Raw genomic sequence first — 26,229 nt, 5'->3', positions numbered from 1 at the left:
TATTTTTGTATATGAGTATGTGGGGTTTCTGGTTACGATATTTCTCACCACCTTAAATTCATGTGCAGTTATTTATAAAAGAATCTGCTGTTTCAATTGCAATCTTATTTATGTCAAAATGTTATTAGTGGAATTGGTACTGTGAAAGCTCATACTGCATCATTTTTTCTGAATCTTATAAACTTAGTGACGTACCTTCTGTTTGGATTTTTGTTCATGCCATATTTCATTTCAGGGGAATTTTGTTGGATCTTTCATGAACCAGCTTTCTTTACAGCAAATTTGAAAACTAACTAGCAACTTTCATTCTTCCAAGATCTTTCCTTCTGTCTTTGTTTTCCACTTGATCTCTCACAAATGCCTGGTTAACCCTTAGCTATCTATTTTGTAATCCTTCTTTTAGTTTAAAATTTGTTATTCCTTCTAGAAACTGTTCCTAAATCTTTGAGTTCTCATCCTTTTCTTTCAAAGTTCCTGACAGCCTCTAGATTTATGATAGCCAGTAGTTTTCAGTCATTTGTGTTTCTGATGCAGAAGAATCAGCAATTATCTTAATCTTCTATACCTATTGTAGCTATCTTCTTACATGTAGTCTATTTCTATCTGCATCTTTTTAAATCATGTTGAACCAGCAGTCAAACCAATTTAGAGATCATCTTATTCTTTTTCTTCCTCATTTGATTTACTATAGCCATAAAATATCAAAATTCCTGTTCACAGTGAGCAAGTTCTTATTTACATCAGGTAATATTATTGCAAATGTCTGAAGTTAATATAAGGGTTATTTTTCTAAAATAAATTTTCACAAAATCACCAGGTAAAAAATTTAATTAATTTTCTACCTTTCCTTAATGAGGTCTTTCAAATAACTTTGGTAAAGGCCTCTTTGTTATTAGAAACGCTAGGTATATGCCCATCAGTTCAATGTAATGTATAAAAGACATGTATTTATTCTTTCAGTGAACTTCATCTTCTTTTATTGCAGTATATTATCTATGTACTTTCTCTGATTTACTTCACAGTTAGTTTATGGCTTAAATTATGAGCCAGCACCTGCAGTTTGAATTTTAAAATGTTCTTATCATTCAGAAAGTGCTGTTGTCTATCTTGTAGGATTGGTTTTTAACCAGCCATGCAAGTATTTTTTCAGGAATCTGTCACTTTTAATCCTTCCTTATTTTATATCTAGACTGATACTAGATATCAGTCTGCAAAAACAAATTTTGCCTCAAAATATGCACAATGTGAGAGAACAGAAAAAGAAAACTTCATTGTCAAGAATCATAGGTTAACCAGTCACATATTATTTCAAGACTTTTCCCAAATTAAAAAATGTCATAAATATACCTGTAAAATTTAAATTTTAGGTCATGTTTAGAACTGTAAATAGTTTGTTGACTTCGTTGCCTCTTACTGATGAAGTTCTAATGAACTCCATGATAAGCTTTATTAGTCTTAGTTTTAGATCAATCATTTTATAATTAAATTAAATGCAAATTGTCAAAGTAATAGTAAAACATTTGTTAATTATATCTGCTACTCACATTTTTGTCTGTTATGACTATAAAAATAATTGGGATAAATTTCTGTTTATGCCTCAATTGATTCCTGTAATGTATTATTTTATCCATATTTATAAAGTATTTTGCATAATATAATCTCTAAACAGATTTTTGTGTATTAATAAAATCAATATTTCAAGTGTACTAATTGTGATACAGTATCCACTGTTGCAATACATTAAATGAATGAAAGGAATTATTGTTTAATAATTATTATTGGTGTCAGTAAACAAAAACAAGACAAATAAAAAGTAAAAGTGAAGTGTTGCACTTGTGTACAACATAGTTTACTCATGTGTTTTTTTCTACTATTAGATTTTGAAAAATGTAACAAATGATTTAGGAATTGCATCTGATCATATAGCCATGCATACTTCTAAAACACACCAAAATGAGACATTTATTAAGCAGAAAATCAGTCCTTGTGGTTAAGAATAAATGATTTAATAATCTTTAAATATTTTTGTTTAAAAGTATCATTTCAAAACTTTAAGTATTACATAAATGGTTAATTTACAGAATTAGCAATAATATTAACAAAAATACAACATAATCAGCATGAAACAAATTATAAACAAACTGGAATAAATACCATTCATCATTGTGTTGTAAACATACAAATAAAGTAATAAAAAAAAGAAAATAAAAGAATTAATTTTGAACTATAAAACAAATCTAAATGAAATACTTTAAATGCGATTTTATTGCACAATAAATTTTTTTAAAATGTTTTAGACTTTTTTTATAGCAGAAATTACAGTAACATCAATAATTTTATAAAAATAAAAAAAAACCAATACAACATACTCAAAATTTTTATTAATGTGTTCAGGCATTTGAAACATATAGATGGCTGTTTGAAAGAAGTATCATACATGATGAAAATACACAGTAAGCACCATTTTGAGATTCAGACAATGAGAATGCTGTCTTAATTGTTTCCTCATTACATAATTCCAGTTGGCAAAATGTAGTATACATTGGGATAGTATACAAATCTCCTCAAAAACCACTCTGTCAACACTTTATCAAGTGGCAAAATTTGTCAGAGAAGTTCATTGAATTTCCAGGTTCCTAAAGAAAATCTGAGTTAGCAAAAGAACTCTGTCAAATTGAAAGTTAATGAAGTTACTTAAGTTAGTTTTACTCAAATCTGGTTAAAATTATCTTGTAACCAAATAAAATTCTTATGATATCAGTTAACCTAGTCTGTCATCATTATTATTTGAAACACCATTGTTGTATTGCCTTTGTACATCAATATATCTGCTCAACCTAAAACCTTACTGTAGCCATTGATTTATATGAGAATGAGAATGGCCCATTGTAAACTTTCTACGTAGATGTTCATAAATAATCTGTTTGTCTGTTTTGGTAGAAGTCAGAGTCTGAGTTGACCATGGTTCCCTGCTTATATTCACACAAATTGAAGTACATTATGCTGAATCCTGAATCCCCTTAAATTTCAAAAATGTCATTTCTTCCAAAATGTTTTTAGATTAATACAATCAAAGCCTTTGATAAATTGCAGAAAGGTCTAACTGAAAACCGTTCATGTTAATAGCTCTGACGCCTGATCAATAAAACTAAAAATTTTGTGCTACTTACTACATCTCCATCTAAAACCAAATTGCTGTATAATGCTATGTGTAGTTTTGATTTTATTAATGTGAGAATTTTCTTCCATTTTTTGTGTAAAAAGTATAAAAGGACCTTTAAGTTCCTGGAATATAGTTTCCAGATTAGTCACGTTTTATAATAAAAAGAAGCTTCTCAATGCTGTTCTACATCGCATTATTTTGTTCTAAAATTTCTCTCTATTCAATATTTTATTTGATTACTGTACCATTTTTTTTTTTCAATTTTATGTACAAATTAATTAAATTATACATCCAGAGTTACTGTATAATCCACTAAAAAAAAACAATAATTAGCTTCAAAATGCCTTTGGTAGAAAAAGTTCCATTATTTTGAGAGTGTAAGTAATATTAACATATTTTTACTCTCTGAAAATTTGTTATATAATTTTATAATTATATATAAGTAATTAACATATTTATCTTTATCCAAAGTTTACTAAATTTATTTCTTCTTTCAGTAACAAATCCTTGTAAACCAGAATCATGTCATGAGAGTGCTTTATGTGTGACATCTCAAACAAGCAAAGGATTTGACTGCCTGTGTCCTGATGGCCTGTTATCTAATGAAACCGATAATAAACATGAGGTAATTATATATTATTCTCAAAACAGAAATAACATATATTGTGTATTTATATCTAATGAATGTGTAAGATTATCGATGCATTTTTTTTTAGAAGGAACTTAATGAAACAATGTTACTAGCTTTTATTAATTTGTATCATACATCATATAGAAAAGACAAATACAGTCAATATTCTAAATTTAATTCCATGAGTAAGTAATTCAGAAATTTTGTCAAGTTTCTTTTATTGATAATAACCTATGATTTATGATTTTTTTTTAATTTTCTTGAATTTTCTAAATAGTTAACACAGAATTAGTGGATAGATTTATTTTCAGTGTAATAGTGTATTTAAAAAAACAACCTACTTATCAATTATCTATAAGTCATATTTGTCTTATTAATGCATGGTAGTGTGTACTATTATAATTATTAAACTGTTTGTGTTTGTTGTACTATGATGAAAATATGATGAGGCTTTAAAATTAATAATTATTATAAACTACTTATTTTTAAATTACTTGAAAATTGTTTTTTCAAAGGACCATTCAGTGTTAAATTAGGCAACATCTTTTCTTCAGTGTTGTTATCAGTAGTAACCAAATCATCTAGTAATTCCATCAAATAAGCTGATACTAATTTCCTCCAAAAGTTTATTGGAAGAACAGTTTCTCCATTGAAAATAAATCTGAAAGTGACTTATTTATAATTTTAAAAAATAAATATGATTGTAAAATTATGTTTAATTTTCTATGATACTAAAAAGGAAAAAGTTATTATATATTTACTGGTGTATATAATTATTCTGGAGTTATTACTGCTCTGGAAATCTCTAACTTATATAAAGGAATAATTTAGTTAAAAGTTGAAATAGGATATTTTATTTAGAAGCTATTTTAAATTGATAATAAAGTAATTTTTTACTTATAAAATAATTACATGAAATTGTAAATATATAGTCACACAGAATTCTGCTAAAAATGAATTTAAAAAAGATTTATAATTCAAACAAAATCAAATTTTGATTTAAAAATGTTTAATTATGTTTAAAAATATAAATTACTATGTGCATGAATAATAAGACATAACTAATTACAATATGAGTATTTAAATGAACCCTATTAATGAATTTTTAAATTGGTCTGTAAGCCAATTATATGAATTTGTGAAATCAAATTTTATTTAAATTGGTATTAAATTTTCATCACCACTTTTTGAATTGTCATTAGTTGTTTTCAGGCCTACTATTACCTTCATACCCACATCTTCTTTTTTTAGTATTTCTTATACCTACATATAGGTAACTTCAGTTATTGATTTTAGGAGAACTAGGAGTTCCAGCTTTACTCTTCAAGTAATTTACCTACAAGTATAAATTGTTTTTTTTTTTTTTTTTTTTTTTGTAAAAAAACCAACCTTACTTCACCTTTTGAGAAAAAGAAAGTAGCCACTTCACTAGTTAACAGCTATTGCTAGCATGATGTCACAGATAGAACAAGTGTAATTTGTTTTCCAAGTCTCATCTTTCTATCCAAGGAAAAGGAAAATGAAAATGAAAATTTTCCTTGGATTGATCTTTCTTTTCCTTGGATAGAAAGATGAGACTTGGAAAACAAAAAGTTGATGGAAGAGGACAAATCAACCAGCATTGAGTCATATTTTAAAGGTTATAATTTGTATCTTTCTTAACTTACAACAAATATATAAAAAAAGAAGCGTCTGATTATAGTATTTGAAATGACAAATGCTGAAACCAAAACAAAACAAATAAAGATAAACATGCCAGAATGTGGAATTGACTTTTGTGGTATCAAAACTCATTTTTTATTTCATGAAATAAGTATAACCAATCCTCATCCCTCTTTTTGAGAAAGTTGTATTTACAAAAATTATCTCCACAGCAGCAGTTCTTTATCATGAGCAAGAAGAATTTTCAATGGCCCACTACTGGACCCACCCTCTCTAGTTTTTATATTCAGTATAGTATTACCAGTGCTTTCTGAGCATTATTTTCTACTAGTGAAAATAATGAAAAACGTTTTGGGTGCAGAAATTCTCTGTTAGCGAGTCATGGCTACCAAAATATTTTGCCCTGATTCCTGGGCAAAGAGTCAAATAAAACTATACTGAAAATCTAGGAACCCAAATTAAGGGTTAAACTTGATGGTTTTCTATTGTTTTTGCCCCAACAAATTAAATAAAACAGATTCCAGAGCCATATCTCCAGTAATTTTTATATTCAATGTAAAACAGAAAAATTTTTAGTCTACAAAAACATACTTTTTTATGTTTTTAATACAAAAACTTTGTTAAATGATTAATAAATACATAAAATTTATTATCAAAACTTGAAGAAAATTTAATTCTGAGAAAATTGATGTAAAATAGCTCAACCAAAAACAAATACAAGTTCAAGAAATTTGATTTATTGCTAACACTTACCATATAAAATTAAAATATTAAAAGTACAAAGCATGTTTGCTTTTCTACAAAGTGCAGTGATTTAAAAAGTAGCGTTGTATTAAAAATTAAAAAGAAGCAGTACAATAAAGTTCATATTTCTCAAATGCACTGTCAAATTGAAAATTTGAGAAATTTTTATTTTGTAAACTGGTAACACAGAAGAAATCAGCTGGCCAAATATGTATTTTCTATTGTGTCATCAGTGCACAACACGTTCTGCATTACTGCTGTGAATTGTTACCAGTACAGTATAGTTTAATTAAGTATGTGAATATATTTGTTTTAACTGGTGTCATATGCCACCAGTCATTTACTACTGAGGAATATGCAAACATGGTATTTATCTTGCATGATGGAAGTGTAACTGCTGTTGCTGCAATACCAAAGATGTTTTTCTCACTGCAGAATTCCAAATCGTAAAACAATTAGTGGAATATTTCACACACTACAAGAAACAAGTGCAGTTCCCAGCATTAGTACTCATTGTGATCATTCTGTCCATGTTGATGTCGTTATTGATGAAACCACTATCGAGTCTATTCAATGCAGTCAGGTGTTAGTACACAACCCCTTCCCAGCAGTTCAGATTTTTTCAGTCTATGGTATGAATGACATTTTGTAACAAACTGTATCTTTACCATAATAATCAACGATTAAAAAATCTTCAACTAAGAGATCTTCCTCTTTGTTTACAATATCATAACTGGTTGAATCTGAACCATTGATTGCACAGGTCCATTTTATTTACTGATGAGGCTCAGTTTACTCAAGATAGCATCAATAACCTTCACAACAAACACACTGGCAGAAGTCATTCCACATATACCAGTAGAACATAATTTCTTACACTGATGTGTGGTGTGGTCTAGTTTATGATCAACTGATTGGTCTATTCATTCTTCCAGGATGTCTAAATTCAATCATTTACTAGGAATCCTTAAGAAACTATTATTATTGCTATTAGAAGATGTTCCACTAGCATCAAGATACCACATGTACTTTCAGCACAATGGTGTGCCTCCCCATTTCTCACATACTGTATCAGCAAACTTAAATGTACAATTTTCAGAATGATGGATTGGCCATGATGGGCCATACTCTCCTGAACACCAAGATCATCTAAACTAACACTGTTAGATTTTTGCGCGTGGGGTTGGATGAAAAGTATTGGGTACAAAGTAAGAAAAGTACATACACGTGAAAAGTTGGTTGCTCTTATTACAGATGCCACCACACAAATTAAGGAAAGTCATGCAGAATTGTGGTGAACAACACCAGCAGTTCATAAACATGCAGCCAAATGTATTGAATTAGAAGTAAAGATTTTATTTTAAATTTACCATAAACTTTATTAAATGTATCAATTATATTTTTATTTTTTTAACATTATATCAGTTGTAAGTTAACTTCATTTTCTATAGTTGATAGCATCTAAATGTTTTCATAAAATAAGTATTATTAATAAAATTAAATTTCTTGAACTTGTATTTGTTTTTTATTGGGCTATTTTACATCAGTTTTCAAGTTTAAGTTTTTAATAAAAATTAAATTTTCTTCAAGTTTTGAAAGAAATTTTACTCATTTATAGGTCATTTAACAAAGTTTTTGCATTACAAACTTAAAAAAAAAAAAATGTGTTTTCAGACAACAATTTTTTCTGTTTTAAGTCAGATATTATGAAAACTACTTGAGAAACGGTTCTGGAATCTCTTTTACTCAATTTGTTGGGGAAAAAACCATAGAAAACCATCAAGTTTACCCCCTAATTTGGGTTTATATTATATGGTTTACCCCCTAATTTGGGTTTTCAATATGGTTTTATTTCACTATTTGCCCAGGAATCAGGGCAAAATTTTTCACTAGCTATAATGCACTAATGAAGCGTTTCCTGACCCATGTTTATATAAATTTTTTTCATTATTTTCACTTGTAGAATGAGCTCAGAAAGCGCCAGTAACACTACATGAATCACTTTATATAGCTGTTAATTCAGTATATTAATATCAGTTATTCAGTAACAGAAAAAAACAATTAATAACAGGTTGTTCGATTATTACTCGAGACCTAGAAGGACTAGATTCTCTTTCAAAGTGACTGATTTTAGTTGATCAATAATAATCCTTTTAAATCATAAGATAAAAAAAAATGCTTAAAATTGAGATAATATTTAATTAATGGTTACATAGCGGCATTAATTGTACTTCAAAAATTTAAGTATAAATCAATAATTAATTGTTTGTATTTTTCAGGTAGTTTGTGATATTGTTGTACCTTGTTTGTTGAATTGTCATTCTGGAACCTGTGAGTTTGGTCCATCTGGTTTGCCTCGTTGTGTATGTCCACCACTGTATGAAGGTGTACATTGTGAACACTATCGCTGCTCACAGTTTTGCAAACATGGAGGAAGTTGTTCAGTCGTCAATGATTTACAAGCTAATGCCGGCAGTCCACCTGCTTTAAAAGTAAGAAGATAAAAAATAGTACGGCAAATTTGAGTTTCATTAAAATAAAAACTTATCTATATTTTGATGATTCAGATAACAAGTTATTTAACTAACCCTTTTTGAAAACTATTCCTCTTGTGCTCAGTGCAGAGAAATTCTGCTGTGGGTATTTCTGTTACAAGTTACATAAAAGGCTACAACTGGGTATGTCACAGAGAACTCTATAACTTTCTTTATTGTCATCATGTTTATTAATTATTTTATTTTATTTTTATAGTATGGTAGATTATTATTATTATTTATTTATTTGTTTTTTATATATTATTTATTATTATTATTAGAGCAGTCTGTTATTATCAGTTTATACTGATGTTAAGTGATATCTATAATTTTTCTTTTATAATTTATTATATCCAAAAAAACCAAATCTTTGTACTTTAAATAATAAAAATTCTGTCTGTTGGGAATGATTTATATGAACTCTATAGTTTATTTTTCACAGCAATTTTTGTTGATAAATAAAATAATTTTTTTTCCTTAAGTACTCATTAATTTTCATAAATATTCTTTTGAGTATTTACATAAATTTAATTGCATGCTGTGAATGCAGAGGATAGTAAAAACTATCATAATTAAAAAATGTACCACCAGCTGCATCTGCAAACTAGTTTTACATTACTTTGATCCCAATCAATAACTTTGTTTCAGTCAACAACAATTTCATAAGTAATTTAAATTTAAATAAATCTTTTTCTTTTTAAAAAGTGTAAGAAAATTTTTTCAAAGCAATATTGTTAAAATATTGCAGCTGCTAACATATATATATATATATTTTTTAAGTAAGATTTGTTTCCAGAAGGAATATGCATCCTCTAAAAAACTGCCAAAATAGTTTAATTTGATAAAAAATTAAATATTAGGAAACCAAAAGGAAAATTAAAAATTATACTTCTGGAATTACTTGTACTGTACAGTAAAAGAAATAAAAACATATATTATAGTAGATAATTATTGGATTCTGAAATAAGGGTGTATACTGTATAAACATTCTGAAGTTTTATGTTAATTAATTATGTTTCATGTTATTCTGTTCATAATCTATAGTTTTATTAAACATTTTGATTATCTTTGAAATGATAATGCAATAACCAACATTATTTAGTAATTGTTTGAAAAATTGTTTCCCTATTGAGTAGTCAGTCTTTATGCCTTTTTTTTTTAGAGAATTGTATAAAATAATTTGTTGTTTTGTATTATTGGCCCTGGCCTTTTTTATAGTTGTGATGCTTAAGATGAATAAGTACAGATCAGAAATCATTTCTCTTTGAATAATGATATTTTTTCCATTAAAGAGGTAAATAGAAAGAAGGTATTATCTTTGAAAGACCATTATGGTTATGGCATCTAAGGCAGAGATATTTAATGCGTTTCAACAAACTAAAAAATTAATTATGATGACACCATACAATATTGTTGGTTGTTTTTTTACTCTTAAAATTTGTCAGAATTACACCTTATTATAATAACCAATTCTGAAAGAAGACATCTTACCTGTAGGTCAGATTAATAGCTAGTTAATTGTAAATAAAATTGTGCTTTACAGTGTCACTGTCCACCTCATTGGACTGGAGAACGGTGTGAGAGTGCTGTAATTCAATGTGATGAGCGCTGTCTGAATGGTGGAACATGCTTAAGCTTACAACCAGGTCATGGTCAATGCAGTTGTCCACCAAATTTCACTGGTATGATTAGCTCGATACTTATTTATGTGTAGAAATTTGTGTGCACCTGCATGTGTGTGTTTTGAGTCCTACCTTTCCACAAGACTTAAAATCAGGAAATAGCATTTTAACACAGTCTTATATTAAACTGAGGCATTTTTTTTTCTGTCTGACTTATGAAAATATACTATAAATGACATCCAGTTTCTAGACTCGTAAAAGTCTCTGGCTTCATTAAGTTTTGGATGAATCAAGGTCTAAGAGGAAGACTATATATACATTGTGTGAGGAACCAGTCAGGAAATACAGTCACTACTTAAAATATGCCCTTTTGCCTATTTGCCATTCACTAAGCTCTTATAATAAATTCTCTTGTCTGTTACAAAATTTTAGGCTGTCTTTTGTGTGATAGATTTACACTGTACTCTGTGCACATTTAATGATTACTGAAAAAAAAATCAGCTCATATGTAGGTCTTCTGGTCCTTAAGTCCCTATGCAATGCAGAGTCCACAGGGGTATTAATTTATGTCCTTGATCAGCTGATCCCACTTTAAATTTATTTTGAAGTCTGCAAGCTGGTTTGCAACAAGAGACTTTTAGAAATTTATTCAAATGTTAAATTTAATCAAAAGAATGATTTAATAATATAACCTGATTTTGTATAAAATAAAGGTTCCACTTACCAACAATTTAGCTTAGTAAATTAATCTGATTTTGCAGTCAGACCAAGTTGTGTTCTTTAAGGGAAATATGATCTGCAAACGAACTTTTTATAAAATTCCAAATTTAATGATTTAAGTTATTGAAATCATACATAACATTTCCAATTCATTTAAAAACATATCAATGAAATTTAAAGGATAATAATCTGGTATTTTATTAGAATGGTATTATACTCCTTTACTCTAATTACCTGGATATATACTAAAATAGTTCTATCTTTCTATTTTTTTGGGAGTAGGACCACTATAGGTGGCAAGTGGAGAATGAAGTGAGAAGACTCAAGTTAAATCCTGTACTGAGAAAGTGTAATTAAAAATGTTGTCCAGAATGTAATTATATGAATGTATTTACTCTTCTTTAATATATATATATATATATGCTTCATATTAAAGTAGTGAAGTAGGTTTTGGTATAGGTAAACACCTAAACACTATAAGAAAAAGTGACCATGGAGCACAGCCCTGTAGCATTACTCACACAAATATATACATGAACTCATTTGGGATGTTCTGTATGAAGTACATACAGTATTATATTTGTGGACAAAAAAGGTAAATAATTATACTCAGTTCACAAATTCTTATTAACATGTTCATATAGATTCATCAGTATTCAACATTGATAAAATATGTCCTTGATAGGCAGAATACCTTTCTTTAAATAAAATATTAATCAACAGTAAGCTGCTACTATTCATAGTAGCAGATAAGGCAAATTATTATTATATTAATATTAATAAGGCAAATTGAACAAATATTGTAGCTAGCTCTAGGGCTCTGAATGGCATTTTTCACCCATATATAGAGTATTGATAAAATATTCGGATTTTAATAACATTTTCTAAGCGTTTATATTCTGTATCAAATACAATTAATAAAAATATAAATTTATAATTCAAAAAGGATGAAAACATAATGAAGTAATGAAATCACAAAGACCTTATTAGTCTAGAAACTGGATGTCATTTGTATTTATATTTCAATAAGCCAGACAGAAAAATGCCTGTTCAGTTAAGAATGTGTTAAGTATGTGTTCAATATAAAAATGTGTTAAAATGCTATTTGATAATGTATGAAATTTATTAAATAACACTATTACAGTAAGACTTTTTTATTATTAGTTTATTTTTTATACTCATTCATTTTGTAAACAAAATATAAAGACTGTCCTGACCTAATTATTTTGAGAATAAATTTTAAAGAATATAATAGCCTGTTTATTGGATAATTATACTTAACATATGAATTAACATGAATCACTTGAAAAATGGCAGTGAAGGGGCCTAGCTTACACTATTGCAACTGATATTACACTAACAGCTAATTATAATCTTCCTAATCATAAATAATATGTTAATCATAAATATCTTCCTAATACTTATGAATACTAATACTAATTTGAATATAAACATATTCAAATGTTTATATTTTGAAACAAATGTATCCATAAAGTCAATGATGATTCTATTAAAATAATTTTGATACATTATTTTCATATTAATCAAGTAGCTTACTCTAAGTTATTAAGTCAGCTTTACACAGTAGTCTGTAAAAACAGAGATTTCTGAATTTTTTATATGATTAAAAAGTTGAAGATATTTATCGATGAGTGTGACAGAATGTGGTTTGCACTTTATATAAAAGGAGTATTGATTTCTCTATTGAGGAAGGCTCTGCATTTTAGTTCTGAAAAGCATTCACCCAGTTCTGTGAAAAGTGAATTGTAATTAGTATTGTCAAAGAAATTGCTCGTTTTATTTAACAATGTCAAGTATTCACTTTCAAAAATACAAATATGAATTAAAATGTGTGGATTTCAGTCCTTGCAAAAATAATTGAAAGTCATCAGTTATATGTACAGTGATTGCCCTCTTTTTGCCAAAAAGTTTAAATGGATACACATACTTTTTAATGAAAAAGATAGACTAGTCGTCTTAGATAACAAGAATTTATTTCCATAAAAACCTTATTTACTCGTGTAAAATGTACACCCGAAACACAATTGTGTAGTTTTTGGGATAAACATTAACACAAAAATAAATACTAAAATATGCACTTTAAAATTAAATTGTCATTAAATATTACATTATATACAAAAATCACAATACGTTGATAAACACTGTTAAATATACAGAAATACACATATGCTAACAAAATAGTTAAACATACATATGTAGGAAATCATACAGTCATTTTAATAGACAAGCAAGGTAAAACAATCTGAAGAAGGATTCTTACTTGTTTTTTTTTTTAATCTTTATCGCTGTGTTTGAATCACCATCTTCAGATGTGGCATGATCATCTTCATTAACCCATACAGCAGAGTGAGTCTTCACTTCCATCTAGATTATTAGAAATGCAGTATTTCTTTAAGCTCTTCACAACCAAATCATTTGAAGTTACTCTAAAACTGGAACATTATCCATGTATCCTTTTTCCTAACAATGACACCAGCAGGTAATTTTTCATCCTTTGGAAGGGTTTTACTTTTTTTATGTAAATGTGGGAAGCTTTTTTGCTATCTGCAAGTTCTTCAATATGATTATACATCACTGTTTATCATAAGTAACAGTTTTATCACAGACAGCATTAATTTTTGAATCTAATGGCATGTTGAAGTAAACTGGTTTGATTAGCATTTCCTATCTCTCCCATTAAGAAGTTATTTTCTTGTGAAAATTCAATTACATATTCTAGAAGGTGAATAATTTTTCCTTAAGGCATTCGGCAAACATTGACTAATAGATGTATGTTTTGTTATTGTTCATACCTATTCATAAAATGATTTAAACATCTTTGACTTACTTTAAAATTCATTATTTGAAGTTCCCTCATGATTTATGCAGTTTTAATTATGCTCTGTTGAAAAAGGAAATCCTTGCTTATGTTTGTCTTGAATGTAAAAAACTACTGTTTTTCTACTTGAGGAAACTTTCGAATTCTGCTCTGAAATGTTCTTCTACTTTTACTAATATTCATAAGCTTTTCTTTTTTCTTTCTCCAAATTCTTAAATATGATTTCTGGAATATCATATTTATGGCCTGCTGCATGATTACCGATGTCCTCAGCTGAGCAAGTAACTTTTAATTTTTTGTCTACTATAAATGAATGCAAATGTTTTACAGAACTCATTTTTTCTAGATTGCTTAAAGTACAAACAGGAAAACTTAGTATGAACGGACACAACATACAATCTACCTTCACTCGACTAAAACAAAATTAATAATATGTGTTAAGATGAGACGGCTTGTGTGCTATACAATAATGTTGTAGGATGATGAATTAACATACAGGTTACATTTTTTTATAATTGAAACATTGTTTGATAACCTATTTTATGTATTTTTGGATGTTGAATCCAAATATGACCTCAATTTTTCTCCATCACTTAAGGACTTTTTACGGAAAGCCTTCAAAATATTTTTTTTAAAATATAAATCCAATTTTTAATTAAATTTAGAATTTATTTACAGTTGATATGAAAAATAAAATTAGTTAAAACAAAATACCATTAAAACTAATGAAAACACAGTGTAAAATACTATTTATGTCTTACAAAATACATTTCTTTTTGTTTCAATACTCATTTTGGTGCTTATTCTTTTGTGGTCTCATAGCAGGTCATCCCTTTTTAACATCAACGTAGTCAGTTATCAGACTCACATGTTCCATCCCCCTTGGTATTTCCTCTCCATCTCTTTCATGTCTTGGTAGAATTTATCCCCTTACTCCTCACTTATTGCTCCAAGATTTTTGGGAAAGTAGTTGAGATGCAAATCTAGAAAATCCACCTTTAGGATCATTTTACAACCTTAATTTTTGAACTTTTTTATATATATTATATAACATTTTTATAATCTTCTTTCTTGTTTCCAAGAAACTTTGTATTTATATCCTTCAAGCCTTTCCAAGCTTGTTTCTCTGCTTCCTCCATTTTAGATTCAAATATTTAATCATTCCTTATATCCAGCCTAATAAAAATACCCTCTGTTAACTTTATTTCTGATAAACCTGGAAACTGATTGCAAAGATACTTGAAAGACTTTCTATCTTTTTTAATGCCTTTACAAATTGCTTCATTAACCCTAGTTTAATATGTAACAAAGAAAGCCAAAATTTGCTTGACTCTACCAAACTTTCTTTTTCAATGTGTTTCATACCAGCTTTTAAGGTTTGTCTTGATGGTCATTCCTTTTTAATATAGTGCTGCTTTCTATCACAACCATCCCACTCACCCAAAAAACATGGATATTACAGAAAGTAATATCCATGAACAGTGGTATTCTTTGTTACAATGGTAACAAAGAAAGTACCTTTAAATCGCCACAAATTGTCCAACCTCAATCCTTGTATCGAAGGTTAATTAAAAGTAACTCAAGATTTTCATAACACTCCTTCAAGTGAATAGAATGCCCCACTGGCAAAGAAACATTAGTTACTTCCACTGTGCAGAAGAGCTACCTTAACACTCCTTTTCAACAAATCAATGAATAGGTTTCTGAATCATTCAAAAACCTTGTAGGCAGTGTGGAATTGTTCCATGAGTCCAGGTACATCATTATAGTAACTAATGCATCTTATTGAAGAAATTATTGAACAAAGACTTTTTCTCTGTTCCTAAACCATTAAAAACTAGTACTAAACAAATTTTTTCCTTCAACATTGAGCCTAAAAGTTCAGAGTAGTCCTTAGGAATTTTAAAACCTTCACCAAATCATTTAACTGGAATAGTTTTGGTTCATCACTTCCAGGATCATAATCATCATTTACATTATCCAGTTATTAGCTCAAGCCTGTGAAACCATTTCATCACGTATATCATTAATTTATCTGGTAGTGAAGGAACAGGTATTTCTGGTCCATGAAGTACAGAATGTATCACTGAATAAAACATTTGTGTTTTTTTTTTTTAAATGATTCCCTGTATTATAAATGAACAAAAGTAACAGTCATCGCTATGATTTGTTGGTTCTCTCCAAAGCAAAAAGACTATTTTTTTCTTTGGGAACACTGGCACACACATACACAGTATTTTTCAGAGTGTGTCTTCAACACATGCTGAAACCTTATGATGGCCCAAGATTTGTCTTGGTCTCCTAATTCACACCAAAATATACTTTTTTTTACAAATTCTGCAATGTTTCTTTTTTTTTTTTTGACACTAAAATTTCCACACATACAGACAAAGAGTCAGGTGCACTGACACAACCTTTTGATGACATTGGAATTCAATTTAATAAAAACTCATAAAATATAAGTTATTTTTATTTAGTAAACTTCTTCCATTTTTATACATAAAAAATTATGATTGTTTATTTAAACAACATGATTGTTTATTTTTAAAAAATCCAAGGATATTTACAAAATGATCCTTTATAATAAGCTAACATCTATTGATAGAACAAATAATGACAAATTGTGAAAAAACCTTAAGTAATGTAATTTTTTTTTAGTATCTTTCCCATTTTCAGTGCCAAAAAATTATTGAAATCACTAGATAGATTTCAGACAATTTTACATTGCAGAAGGGTTTAATAACAAATGCTTTAATAATTGAAAATGCGGAGTTAACCAAAAATGCGTATAACAAAAATTTATTTATAAACAGGCAACTACAATATAGCCTACATGACAAATGTGAGTCAGCATTAAGTTGCTAATGTGAAATCAAAAGTAATTAGAATACACACTATGATTGTTTACATTACTACCATATATTAGCATTTTATACCACAATATGTAGCACAATGGTAAATACAGATATTGGACCCTTGTGTGGAAATTCCTGTGTATCATGCATACCATAAATTTCATGTTTGTTTTTAAGAATAAAAGTGTGTCTTGTACAAGAGTAAATACAGTGTGTATTAATATTATATTATATATTGTCACCAAATGACTTCGATGGCACTTGGCACATACTAACCTTATGGTAGCCCTGAAAAGGGCCGTTTTTGTCGTCAATTGGCTTCGACAGCTTATTGTAATTACTAACCTTATGGTAGCCCCAAGAAAGATTGTTGTTGTCGAATGGGTTTGACTGCTTGTAATTCATAGCCTTGTGGTGACCCTGAAAAGGGCCATTTTTTGCGTTAGCTCTGAGAAGAGCTGTTGGGTCCCAAAGCTGGTCTCTGGCAAAGTCGGGGAGTTGCAGCTCGTCCATTGAATTCAGACCGGGCTTTCCCTCAGCAGCAGCTGGGTCCCCACTACAGTGTGACAGTGGTGGCCCCCAGATCCCTGCAGTTTCGGGTTGGCGTAGGTCGTCCTTCACCAGCGTGGCCAAGGCAGTTCTCCTCAAGTGATCCCTTGCTGGGCCAGCTACTACTGCTGAGTCCACCAGCCAGGGCGATTGAAGTCCAGCAAGCTGGTAGCATCTGCATCCAGCGGCTATCTCGGCAAGCTGGCCAGGCCTGTTGCTCTAGCAGGGATGTTTGCATCTGCTGGGAGCTGCCATGTTGAGCCAGCAAGGGAACTTCTTCTGTCTTTTTTCATCTTTGTCTTCCTCTTCTTGGTCTTCTCCAGGTGATGGTCGACAATGAATTGAAAATTTGGAACGGAACACAAAAATGTTGGGAGTTTCAATATTTCTCCCTTCAGATCGCAGAGCCTGGACAACATCCCTTGCTATTGTATCTTTCTATTACTGGGCGGGTTTCATGGGTTATTGAGTGGCAGTTATAAATTTTAAATTTTATTTATGGACAGATTTGGTGATTTGCGTTCCTATCTGTATGGACCAGCGTGAAAATTATTTACTGGGTCTGACTATGGGAGACCCTCGTGCTCCCAGCGTTATTCCCCTTCAGTCCGTTCGCTGAAGTCCTTTCGGTACTATCACCTTGTGGGCCAGCAGGAATAAGCCTACCGGGGCCCTAGTTATTTGGAGGGAGCAATGTGCTCTTTTGTCCAGAGGGAATCACATGTGCTGGTTCAATTAAATTGTAAGTTTTGATGATGGTGGATAAGAGGATTGTAGATCTTAATCTTCTTTTGTGGCTGCCCTTTGTGCTGTTTCTCTGCTGGGCTCTTCTACCGGACTCCAGTTCGTGGCTGTGAGTTGTGTTGTGGGTCTTCTTTCTTCGTTTTCTTCTTTTGTTAACCTCTTCTTTCTTCTTTGGCCTACACTTTCTGTGAGTTGGCAGTAATCGAATTACACGCCACTAACCTTAAAAAGTCCCGTGGTCCTAAAGGGCTGAACGGGGGAAAGTGTAGGTTTCTTCTTTCTTCAGTCTATGGCTGGTGGCTGCTTGATTGGGCTGATTGATTGGGCTGGTGGCTCATTCCCTCTTCTTCTTCTTCTTCTTTCTTGAAAAGTAAAAGAAAGTAAGGAACTTACAATGGGTTTTAATTTCACGGTCGCAGTTTGGGAGCAGTGATCACCTTGATGTTTGAAGTAGTAAGTGGCGCACTTACATAAACACAATTAATAGATCATCCAGATACAAGTGTGTCCGGGAAGGGGTTGGGGGGACTGTGTGGTTGCAGTCAAGTGCTTGTGTTGTGTTGGCCGTGGAATCTGAATCATAGAAACAGAAACACAAAAAAAAGGTTTTATTTTATTTTTATTTTGTTTTATTTGGTAGGATAGTAAGGGAAAAGGCAATATTTTCCCTAGACGTGGGGGTTATACAACTTATATTATAACAAACTATCCTGTGGTTGGGTTGTATGTAGTTTGGTGTACATTATTATTCTTTTTCTTCTTTGGGGTACCTACTGGGATTGTAACATCGCGCATCGCGTAAAAAAAACAAAACAAAACGCTTTAATATGCCAAAAAATGGCGTTTGCTCATTGTTTGTGTTACTTTGTGGCTGGTGTGTAATCGCGGTTATTTACTTACCTTTGTCCCATTTCTGGGGCAGATTTGAGACAGGGTTCCTTCTTCAGTGTTAGGTTGGTTAAAAATTCTAGGATGCCCAGTTTGATTCTGAAAAAAATAAATATAATATATAATATATATATATATATATATATATCTGAATAAATATATACATACAGTTTGTGGTCTCTTCATGGGATTATGTGGGGTGTTGTAATGGTTTTTATAATTTTGACAATTTAATTGTGAAAATGGTTACTTTCGCGGTGGAATTTTCACGCAGCTTCTGTTTATAGGTTATGCAATATAGAGGCTCCTAAGCCTGGTTTGTCATTTTCCGACTCCCGTACCGCCTCTTTACGGTGGTTCGTCTAATACGACATGAGGCTGTTTTCTTATGCCCTGTGGAGTAGGATCCTCTCGGCAGATATCCTGAAGATGGCTGTGTTCGGACATGGCCACTCTCCTGAACAGTGTACGCACCTGCACCTCCCCTACCTCAGATACGGTTTGTAGTCCCACATCGTGGTGAAGAGTGGCGTTTCTGACAAACCACAGTGCTCCAAATATCATCTGCAACGCTATGTTTTTGACAGTTTCCAATTTCTTTTGAAGCATGGAGTTCAACAAAGCTCCCCATGCCGGGTAAGCATATGTTAGAATCGGCAGGATGTTTAGCCGAAAAATGAGCAGTTTGGTCGCCAGTGGATATGGGCTGGCACTGTTCACTACTGGATATAGTGAAGCCCTGATGGCTTTTACCCGTTGGGTCACATACTTAACATGTTCTTCTAAGGTAAGCCAGTTGTCTAAGACTACTCCCAGGTACTTGACTGTTTTTCCAAAGGGGATTTTCTCTCCTGGGATTTCCAGCTGTCTGGCTGGAACATGTGTCTTGTATGTGAACATCACAGCCACCAACTTTTCACCATTAACCTTGATTCTCCACATATCAAGCCATAGCTCTACTAGATCCAACTGCCTTTGGAGTTCACTCTCTTCACTTTGGAAAAATCACTCTTGTGCACACTCTTTTATTGGAGCCTTAGAATGGTGGGGCTGCAGCACCGCTATGGTGGAAGTGATGCTTTTATCAGCATGTATGTATATTGGGCGCAAGCCCAAATCATTGCTACCATGTTCACCCGCCAATATTAAATTAGGATATATGTGGTAACAATATACAGGGTGTTTCATAATGTTCTTCGGAGTTTCGAAAATTCATTAACAAAAAACTCATGAGAATAAAACAAGTACTGTACGAAAGAGTACTTCAAATAGTTTTTTCCACATATACTAGGCAGTTAGTAAACCATTTGCTTACTATGCGTCGACAATAGAGAAAATGGCTGCCACGGGAAGCAAGAAGTCATTTTGTGTGTTAGAATTTCACTTGTCAAAGTCAGTAATCTCTATGCAACATGCGTTTCGGTTGAAATTTCATAACGAGCCACCAAGTGACATTTCAATTCGTGCATGGTATAAACAATTCAGTGAAACTGGTTGCTTGTGCAAGCGAAAATCAACTGGTCATCCATCAACCTCAGAAGTCAATGTCAAACATGTGCTTGCAAATTTCATTTGCAGCCCGTCAAAATCGACTGCGGCTGCAGGCAGAAAATTAGGAATTCCGAAAACAACAGTGTGGAGAGTTCTTCGTAAACGTTTATTATGCAAACCGTACCATCTTTAATTAATCCAGCGTCTTTCTGATAGAGATAAAACACGTAGGCTCGATTTTTGTTTACAGTTACAGGAAAACATGTTGTTAGATGAAGGTTTTCTAAATAAGATAATTTTCAGTGATGAAGCTACTTTCCATATTAGAACCAAAGTAAACCGTCTTAACGTGCGAGTTTGGGGAACTGAAAACCCACACGCTTGTGTAGAACACAATTGGGATTCTCCGAAAATAAATGTTTTTTGTGTGATCTCTCGTGAGGCAGTGTATGGGCCGTTCTTTTTTATGGAAACAACAGTAACCAGCATGATATACCTGGATATGTTACAATTATGGCTTATGCCTCAGCTACTGAACGACTTCATTTTCCAGCAAGATGGTTGTCCTGCCCATTTTCATAACGAGGTTCGACAGTACCTTAACACAACATTACCTCGGTGCTGGATAGGACGTGCGTCTGAAGAAGACCAACACATTATGCTGTGGCCACCAAGATCACCAGACCTCATGCCATGTGATTTTTCTCTGGGGTTACTTGAAAGATAATGTGTTTATTCCACCAATGCCACATGATATCGCTGAGCCAAATCAATGCAATCAACTCTATCAAAAATTACATGTTAGAACAAGTTTGGCAAGAGCTAGACTTTCGTGTTGATGTATGCCGTGTCACCAGAGGAGCACATATTGAACATTTATAGATTTTAAAAACTGTTTGAATCCCTGCATCACCTCGTACAACTTTCATTTAGGTAAGTGAAATACTTTTTTTGTACTGAATTTTTGTAACTCCTAAGAACATTATGAAACGCCCTGTATATATAAAATATATATAAAAATGATGATTATATTGTTATATATTACTGCTTAATCTTACTGTTAGACTAGCAAAGTTTATACATGATTTTTTCTATTCAAGGATGTGAATGTTTAATAACTGTAACTGAAACTTATGATTTTCAATAACTTTTTCCCTTTTTTGTTTTATGTATTATGTGTATTACTGGCACTTACTTATAATTTGCTTTGTATATATTCTTTTTTTTAATGAAAAGCAGTTGAGATTTAATTTTTTATTTTTTGATCATTATTTATTTGACTTGCTTAGGAGCACGTTGTGAACACTGTATCGATCTAACTTGTCATAATGGTGGAGTATGTTCATTAAATACTACTATAGCAACTAAACCAGTAGCAAATTGCATTTGCCCGACTGGGTACCATGGAGAAAGATGCCAAAAGTCTCAGTGTGATAATTATTGTGTGAAGGTAATAAAAATTCTTTTATAAATAAATTATATACATTATTTATAGCAGTAAATTTTTGACCAAAAAAAAAAACAAAATCCATTTGAATTAGGTAATTATTTTAAAGCTCCGTTTTCTTAGAGGTAATATTTTATTATTATAATAATGTTTAGTAATAATATCTGTTATGAAATTTTATTGTTCACTCTTTACTATTATCATAAAATTCTAGAAGCATGAGCAAAACAAAGTTTTTTTTTGCATTGTTGTAACAAAACTTACCTCGGTTATTATAATACAAATTACAATAATGTTTCTTACTTTCCATTAAGTGTGAAATTTTATTACTGTTTAAACCATAACTGAATCTGAGGCATTTTGAGGACAGAACTCATGCCAATTTACACCTCACATTATGTTTAACTAAAATATAAAAAAGAAAAAATTATATAAACTATAAATAATTTATCTTAATGCTATTTACAACTTTTTCGCCTTCAATACTTATCTAATATTTTGTTGGTATTAAGAAGTTAAAATAAAATGCCTTACATGATGTAAAAATGTAAGGTAAAAAATAAAATAACTTTAATTTTAGAAAAGTAATTTGAGAAACAGATTTTAAAAATAGCAAAAATGATGGATTACATTAGGCACTAGTGACAAAGGTGAGCTTACCCAAAAGAAAGCAGGTTGGATTTACTAGTGTTACAAAAATTATTATAAATCAGAATGTTTGGTAACAAAATAAAAATAGATGTATAAAGTAGATTCTCCTACTGATAGATATTGTATACTGATGATTGTTTCCTATATAAGGCATCCATTAATTTGTGCTTAATATCATCTGTCCTGGTGTTTCTTAGGGCAGTGTGCATTGAGATTAGTATTATTCTGTAAGACATTTATATTTCTTGCTCTGAGTAATTATCTTTATTGTGCAGCCAGTTCCTGTGGTGAGCAGAATGAAGATGTCAGTTAAAGAAATAAACATACATTTCTTACATAAATTAATATGCTATAGACAATTCAGCTTGGTGAAGAATGTGAATGAAAATGAGTAGCAAATATTTGTAAGAATGCTTATTTTGCTATATTCGTGACTGACTGACTTGTTTCTTCTACCAGGTTTCCAATAAGCTATTAATTTGTGATAACCAATATACTTGTCATGGAGTGAAATAGAAAAATATCTGAGAAAAAAGTTTTAGATGAGTAATTGTTACTTTTGAAATAGTAAATATTGCTAGAAGCAGCAGGAATGTAAAAAGTGGCCTCTATAAAGTCTAATTTCAAAAATTTACATCATACAACAAACTGCTTTCATAAAGAACACTGTATGCTTTTCTTAAAAACAAGTTTTTGTATAATTGAATAGAAGTCAACAGGATCAGTAAAGTCAGTCAGTCACTGAATTGCTGATCTTCTACAACAAATACAGTCTACTTTGTTCAGCAGTAGCTCTGTTCCATAGTTTTAGTTGTTCATATTTCACTTAAAAACCTCCTTCAACTTTAATGTCAGTTAAAGAAAGAGTTATCCATTTACTGACAAATTATTTTCACGATTTCTATAATAATCTTTCTCTGCCTTATATACATGTTAAATTTTTTGAAAGTAAAAGGTATGATCTTGAGCTTAGACCTCAGCACTTTAGTACCAGTATCCTGAAAGCAGTAGATATGTTGACAATTTGGAAGACCCAAAGATATCAGAAATGCAATTCAGTAGTGCCAGTTCTCAGTACATGGTATCATTAATAAAATTATTTTACTACCTATTTTGTTGTTTTGTTCTTATGCATGCATTTTTTTTTTATTTTTAGGGAATATGTTCATTGGGAATAGAAGGTCCACAGTGCTCTTGTCCCCCTGGGATGTCTGGAAAGCGATGTGAGAAAGACACGTGTAAAGATTTTTGTCATAATGGAGGTAATAATAACAGTAACTGAATATTTAAATATTTTGTCAGTTGATTGTAATTATTGCAGTTGCTGTACTATATATATTATTGTAATATTACTGTACTATATTATCTTTAACCAGAAATTTCTAATGCTTCAGTACAGTACATACACAAGTATCTTTTATTAATGTAAAACAACTTTAATCTTAACATTAATGATTGTCTCTATATTTCTGTAATGACAGTTTGGCTTCCTCCACTTTTATTTTACCTTTATCATTTATTTTCCATTCATGTTGCAGCATCTAGTTCTACATAAGTATCTTGCACTCAGTGATGTTTTTGTAAGGTGAGAATATTTCACCATTAGGTATTGCTTCAGAGGATGAAATGAATGACAGTTTTTTAGCGTGTGAAAAATGCCATGCTTGAACGGCATTCAAACCTGGGACCTCCTTTCATCTGGAGGTCCTGGGTTCGAATCCCAGTAAGGCATGGCATTTTTCACACACTATAAAATTATCATTCATATCATCTTCTGAAGCAATACTTAATGGTGATCCTGGTGGTTAAAAAAAAGAGAAAAGTACTTCACTGTATAAAATAATTAACTTGATATGTACAATGTCAATAGTTAAATTATACTTCAGTTAGTGGAATTGTGAAATATGCTTGTTTTTTCTATTCATCTCTATTGGATTTTTTATGATTTTGATATCTGTTCATGTTCAATAAAAAAAAACTCAGCAGAAGATAATTAAAGGAAGAAAACTATTTTTATTATGGAAATTTTCATTTTTCATGTTGTGCATCGTTTCCTGTAAGCCTTCTCATACTTCAATTAGTATCCTCTTTTGTTTTCTTACATTCAATGAATCATTTTTCTGTAATCTGTTATCTGCTTTCTCTCTTTATGTTGTTCTAGTATTTTTATTCTGGATCATAATCTTAGTATTTATATATATTTTGATCCTTTAATAAGATGATTTTGTTTCCTTTTTAGGTACTTGTCATACTTCTTCCAAAAAAGTTCAGTGTCAGTGTTCAGCTCTTTTTACTGGACGAAGATGTGAGGTGGATATTTGTCAGTGTAAGTGCATGTCAGGAGATCCTAACTGCATTTGTCCTGTAACTCCACCTCCTGAATGTCACACTAAGTGTCGTCTTGGTATGTGTCGAAATGGAGGTTCTTGTGTCATTATACGTGACACTCCAATTTGCAAGTGAGTATTACATATTATTAAATACATATTTTTGAAATCAATATGAATACTACAGTACTTGTAGTACTTTTCTTTCTTTTTCCTGTTTAGCCTCCGGTAATTACCTTGCAGATAATACTTCAGAGAATGATATGTATGAGTGTAAATGAAGTGTAGTCTTGTACAGTCTCAGTTTGACCATTCCTGAGATGTGTGGTTAATTGAAACCCAACCACCAAAGAACACCAGTATCCACGATCTAGTACTCAAATCTGTGCAAAAATAACTGACTTTACTAGGACTTGAACACTGGAACTCTCAACTTCCAAATCAGCTGATTTGAGAAGACACATTCACCACTAGACCAACCCGGTGTGTTAGTGTTTGTAGTACTACAACTGTGTAATAATCTTATTGATTGATAATAAATATCAGTAATAAGAAATACTGTCGTTCAGTATGAAATAGTTGACTTGTAAGACTATATAAGAATGTGCAGCCTTAACCATTCACATAGAGAATATAAGTGCGATATAGATCAATGCATCAGATTTTAAACTATTAACATTTTTAGTTTTTGTCAGGAATGGGAGATAAGAATTGATGACTAAGTTATGATTATTTTTTAAAGTTGATTACATGTTTTGTGAAGTCGTCTTATGAACATATTTAGACCTTTATATAATTGTGGTTTATTAAGATTTGCCAAATGTAATACATCCAATACATATTTAGAGATGATTTGAGCATCATTCATTTAGTTGTAGACATTGTTGGATAATTTGACACATGTTGATGCAATAACCAAACAAAGCATACTATGTATTTGTTAGTATTGCCATATGTAATTGTTAGTGTTGTAATTCAATTTTTAAAAAAAACTTGCATTCTAACTCTAAGTCTGTGTAAACATGTAAAATGTATTAGTACAATTTTTCAGTTTTTAGTATTACAAAAGTATATTCAGAAACAAATATTACAAATAGATGCTATAATTGCTCATTGTAAAAGATGGTATTAAACAGATACCAAAATGTTTCTATTAAATAAAATTGCCTGTACATTGAGTTACATTCACTAGTGGTACAGTATCCTGAGAGTCCAAACAATGATGCCATTGCTTGTTTCTATCAATATAAGCTATTGAAACTCATTTACTTAATCCTAAAATGCTGACATAACTTCCATTCTAGCTAAAGTTTCAATAGATTTAAAAGTATATGTATTTGACAGCAAATTGCTGAAAACTTA

At 30.8% G+C, this 26,229-nt stretch overlaps 1 protein-coding gene across 2 annotated transcripts in view; it reads left to right on the top strand.

Annotated features, from left to right (window-relative positions):
* The window catches only part of LRP1 (LDL receptor protein 1), a 473,582-nt gene that overhangs the window by 419,099 nt on the left and 28,254 nt on the right, over window positions 1-26,229 (top strand). For both annotated transcript variants that reach the window (XM_075382014.1, XM_075382015.1), the window contains 6 exons: window positions 3,661-3,788; window positions 8,480-8,692; window positions 10,278-10,416; window positions 21,732-21,892; window positions 23,697-23,802; window positions 24,780-24,999. In XM_075382014.1, coding sequence (XP_075238129.1) covers window positions 3,661-3,788; window positions 8,480-8,692; window positions 10,278-10,416; window positions 21,732-21,892; window positions 23,697-23,802; window positions 24,780-24,999 — 967 coding nt within the window. The remainder of the gene's footprint in view (window positions 1-3,660; window positions 3,789-8,479; window positions 8,693-10,277; window positions 10,417-21,731; window positions 21,893-23,696; window positions 23,803-24,779; window positions 25,000-26,229) is intronic.

Source organism: Lycorma delicatula, chromosome 1, assembly GCF_047948215.1.
Source record: "Lycorma delicatula isolate Av1 chromosome 1, ASM4794821v1, whole genome shotgun sequence".
Taxonomy (NCBI): domain Eukaryota; kingdom Metazoa; phylum Arthropoda; class Insecta; order Hemiptera; family Fulgoridae; genus Lycorma; species Lycorma delicatula.
The sequence above is the reverse complement of the archived record's forward strand: the minus strand, read 5'-3'. Positions and strand labels throughout refer to the sequence as shown.